Source organism: Cryptomeria japonica, chromosome 1 (assembly GCF_030272615.1).
Source record: "Cryptomeria japonica chromosome 1, Sugi_1.0, whole genome shotgun sequence".
Classification (NCBI taxonomy): domain Eukaryota; kingdom Viridiplantae; phylum Streptophyta; class Pinopsida; order Cupressales; family Cupressaceae; genus Cryptomeria; species Cryptomeria japonica.
Window position 1 is genome coordinate 462,189,951 of NC_081405.1, and position 4,926 is coordinate 462,194,876.

General features: G+C 33.2%; 1 protein-coding gene across 1 annotated transcript; it reads left to right on the forward strand.

Moving 5' to 3' along the window:
- The first annotated feature begins 1,850 nt into the window (after window positions 1-1,850).
- LOC131064210 (NAC transcription factor 32) lies at window positions 1,851-4,329 on the forward strand. The gene is made up of 3 exons (XM_057998284.2): window positions 1,851-2,565; window positions 3,340-3,635; window positions 3,757-4,329. Exons 1-3 carry the CDS (start codon window positions 2,352-2,354, stop codon window positions 4,189-4,191), a joined length of 945 nt encoding a protein of 314 aa, XP_057854267.2. The 5' UTR covers window positions 1,851-2,351; the 3' UTR covers window positions 4,192-4,329.
- Window positions 4,330-4,926: the final 597 nt, after the last annotated feature.

Consider the following 4,926-nt stretch of genomic DNA (forward strand, 5'->3'; position numbering starts at 1 on the left):
TGTGGATAAGATACAAATGATAAAATTGACCAACACTTGAACTCATTATTATACATAATAACCCTTTTTTAAAACTCCTAGACCTTAAACAAACTGATTAGCAAAAAAATTACATCAAATATTTTTGATATGATTTATCAAAAATAATACTCATTAGTCAAAATCAAAATCTATGATATGTAGACATCAATAACCTCTTTTCAATTTAAACTATAAAAAATCGTTAAAATGGACAAAAATAGTTTATAAAAATCAATTTCAAATCTTATGTCCCGATACCTAAATCTTAAATTTCTATTACTATTATTTATCTTCACTGTATTATAATGAAAATATCTATTTTTACTATAGTTTTTTTGTTTTTAAAGTTTCATAGTACAAATGTTGATGTCTTATGATGAATATGTTTATAACCTCTTTTCAATTTAAACTAGAAAAAGTAGTTAAAATGAACAAAAATAATTTATAAAAATCAATTTCAAATCTTATGTCCCAATAACTAGATCTTAAATTTTATTATTATTATTTATCTTTAATATATTATAATGAAAATATCTATTTTCACTATAATTTTTAAAAAAAGTTTCAGAATACAAATGTTGATGTCTTATGATTAATATGTCTATAACCTCTTTTCAATTTAAACTAGAAAAAGTGGTTAAAATGAACAAAAATAGTTTATAAAAATCAATTTAAATCTTATGTCCCAATATCTAGATCTTAAATTTCTATTATTATTATTATTATTATTATTATTTATCTTTAATATATTATAATAAAATATTTATTTTCATATAATTTTTTTAAAAAGTTTCGTAGTACAAATGCTGATGTCTTATGATGAATATGTCTATAACCTCTTTTCAATTTAAACTAGAAAAAGTGGTTAAAATGAACAAAAATAGTTTATAAAAATCAATTTCAAATCTTATATCCCAATCTTAAATTTCTATTAGTATTTATCTTCGATATATTATAATGAAAACATCTATTTTTACTATAAGTTGAAAAAGAAAAAAAAATCATAGTACAAATGCTGATGTGTTATGATGAATATGTCCACCCATCATGATGAATGCAATCTCTCACCAAAATAATAAACAATTAAAAATCTCAAGCATGTGCTTTTTATTTGTAATTAATTATTATAATTATTAAACTATAAAAAATTGTTAAAATGAACAAAAATAGTTTTAAAAAATTAATTTCAAATCTTATGTCCCAATACCTAAATCTTAAATTTGTACTATTATTATCTTGTGAAAACATCTATTTTCACTATAATTTAAACAAAAAAAAACAAATTCATAGTACAAATGCTGATGTTTTATGATGAATATGTCTATAACCTCTTTTCAATTCATACTAGAAAAAGTAGTTAAAATGAACAAAAATAATTTATCAAATTCAATTTCAAATCTTATGTCCCAATACCTAAATCTTAATTTTTTATTATTATTTATCTTCAATAAAAACATCTATTTTCACTATAATTAAAAAAATAAAATCATAACGCAAATGCTGATGTCTTGTAATGAATATGTCCACCCATAATGATGAATGCAATCCCGGACAAAAATAATAAACAATTAAAAACTCTAAGCATGTGCTTTTTATTTGTAAAAAAATATTATTTTTAATTTTTTTTAAACTTTCTTCTGGACGAATGTGGAGCCTGTTTGTTGGATAAGAGCCGGCCGCATGCAAGCTCATTTCAAGTCAGCTCTGAATTCCCTCACGTGCTACATCACTCTGGACAAAATCGGGAGGAAGTCCAGAAAATTGGAAACCGTGTTCTTCAAATCAAAATCGAGAATAAGCCCGGAAAATTGAAATTGTGGGCTTGCAATCGCCGGCGACCAGTGAATCGGGAGCCGGAGAGGTCAAACAGTGTGCTTCAAAATTCAATTTTTAATTACAAAATCTGGGTGTTTGGATTACAGGATGGGTTTCCGTGTAGGAATCTGGGAAACAAGATATAAAATAATATGAATTGATGGATCCTTGAAAAGATAAAGACTTGAAAGGTTGACAGAAATTGTCGTTTTGGCGGACGCCCCAACGCACGCATATAGCCTGAACTCTGCAAATTTGTTGTTATTCTTCATTTTCTCGTATTCCCATTCTAAAAGCCGGGTCTTGGCGCAGTACCTTCCAGTTCGGACCACTGTAGGTGGCGTAATATGGTACAGTGGCAGTCCTCCATTGGGTATGATCGGTTTCCCCGTGACCGTTTTTGTTGGTTACTGATCAATCCACGGTGGAAAGCGTAATGGCGAAGAAATTTTGAGAATGACCCGTTTGGAGGTTGTGCGGGGCGCCAACAATAAAGACATGCACCCTGAGTAGTGATGCTTTCAAAAATCTGTGCTCTTCTAAGCATGGCTACACTTACAGAGGAGCAACAGAGCCCCAACCCTCAGCTGCCTCCGGGCTTTAGATTTCATCCTACTGATGAAGAGCTGGTGACCCATTACCTAAGGAAGAAGATCTCTTCGTCTCCCCTGCCTGTCTCTATTATAACAGATGTGGATCTGTATAAGTTTGATCCCTGGGATTTGCCAGGCGAGTAATGGTGTCTACATTTTAGTTTCTATATGTTGATGTTTTTGTTGATTGATGTAGTTTTAAGATTAGATTATGTAGAAATTTTATGTATCAATATTGTGATCATGTTTCAGAATTGTATCTGTAGGAATCTATTTTAATAGAGTTGTCATCTCTGTAGGAGTCACTTTTAATGGAGAGTTGTCTTGACTGTAGAAGTCCATTTTAATAGATTTGTAGGAGTCTATTTTAATTGAGCTGTAGGAGTCCAATTTAGTAGAGAGCTGCAGTATGTAGGAGTCTATTTTAATAGAGAGCTACCATCTCTAAAGGAGTCAATTTTAGCTTGATTCTAGTTCTTGATGTTTTTTGTGATTGCTGTTGTTTTTAGATTAGAGAGTTTTTTTTTATCAAACATTTCATATCATATTCTTGGTCTTTCATCAGAATAATAGAAAGTTGTAAGAATTCATGATAATAGAGAGCTGTTGTTTGTGGATAAAATGGATTCTTATAGCTCTATGATTCTATAATAGAAAGTTGTAAGAGTCTATGACAATAGAGAGCTGTTGTTTCTGGATTAAATGGACTCTTACAACTCTATGATCTTATAATAATATAGAGCTGTTGTTTCTTGATAAAATAGACTCTTATAGCTCTTTATGATCCAAATGAAAGATCACAAAATGAGATATGAAATGTTGATACACAAAACTCTCACACAATCAACAACAACAATGATCAAATATTGTCATTAATTAGATGTTTTTAAAGTATTTGTTTGGTTTTCAGGTCTGGCAAAGTTCGGAGACAAGGAGTGGTATTTCTTCAGCCCGAGGGAGCGAAAGTACCCGAACGGCGCCCGCCCAAACCGGACGGCGGGCTGCGGGTACTGGAAAGCCACAGGCATCGACAAGTCCGTGTTCTTATCAGGAAGCTCTCTTCAAGTGGGGGTGAAGAAAGCTCTTGTGTTCTACGAAGGCAAACCCCCCAGGGGCATCAAAACCAAGTGGATCATGCATGAGTACCGCCTCACCGACTCCATCCGGCCCGGGTCTGCTCCACCAAGGAGAAAACGGTCCAAGCTGGTAAGTAATGGCGAGGCTGAGATTTTAGTAATTCTCTTATACCCATTTGGGTGATGGGTTTACTCAACTGACATATACCCTTTTGGGTCTACCCAACTGACATACTTCTTGTCTATTTTAGCTGGATGATTGGGTGCTCTGTCGGATATACAAAAGAGTGAGTCATTTGCCCAGAGCAGGGGAAGCTATGGCATTTTCTACTCAACAGAAGTTGCAAGAGCTGCCCCCCACACCCACTTTTCAGTCGTTTCATGGAATGATGCAGAACCAAGAGGAGGACTTTCTTGACTGTGTTCTTAGGAAGGATAACCCATCTGATGCATGGGATGCTCTGCCCCTGGCTGCTCAGGCTCTGCCCACAGATTTGATATCCAACAAACTAAAGAGAAATCTGTCATTTGTTTTCAATGACTTCTACTCCCTCAACGATAACACTTCCTCTGTTTTCCAATCTTTTAGTCCCTTGGATGTGAGTGTCGATGATTTCCATCAAATCTATTCACTGCCTTTCACTGAAAACAGGCTGTGGAGCACTGAAACTGCCTGGTTATCTTAGCCTTCTTCCATGTGAGCTGAGATCAAGAATTGAGAATATGGAGCGAAGGAGAATGACCCAACATCAAACAATTGGTTCAAACTGTAAACTGTATACAAAGAATTTAATTCAAGAATTCCTATTTCAAGTTTGATTTCATAGATCTGTGCAGATGAGAAATTTCCGTGCTTTCTTCTGCAACCCTGTTTTATGTCCTTAAACTCTAAACCAGGCCTGGAATTTTTTTAAGCCATTCATTTTAAGACTAAAATAGTGACCAAAACTTGTGATGTGGTGAGTGGTAGCTGTGTTTGCTTGGAATTACAATGGACCATAACCATCAAACAAATAATTTGAAAAAAACATTCAATCTTGAAGCCGCGTGGGGTTTTCACAGATAAGAAACATCTCAAAGCAGATTTTTTGTTCAGAAAACAATCACAAACGTGTGATCCCAACGAAGTCATAAGTCAACTTAATCAGGGACAGTTAATTTAAATTTTAAATAAAATGATCATAGACTGTCTTTCTTTTTTTTTTTGGTCGGTAAAGGCAGAGCTAAAGTTTGTATTAATTCTGAGTAAATACATATGATTACCACTGCATTTCAAAATATTCAAAAAACTTCTGCGCTTAGGAGCACAGAGGTCCCTTAAAAAACAGAGCCTTTTAGCTTAGGGTTCAGCCATTTTCTTGAACCATTTAAGGTTTAAGAAGACTACTATTCTATATTTATTTGGTATAATTTTTTAAAAT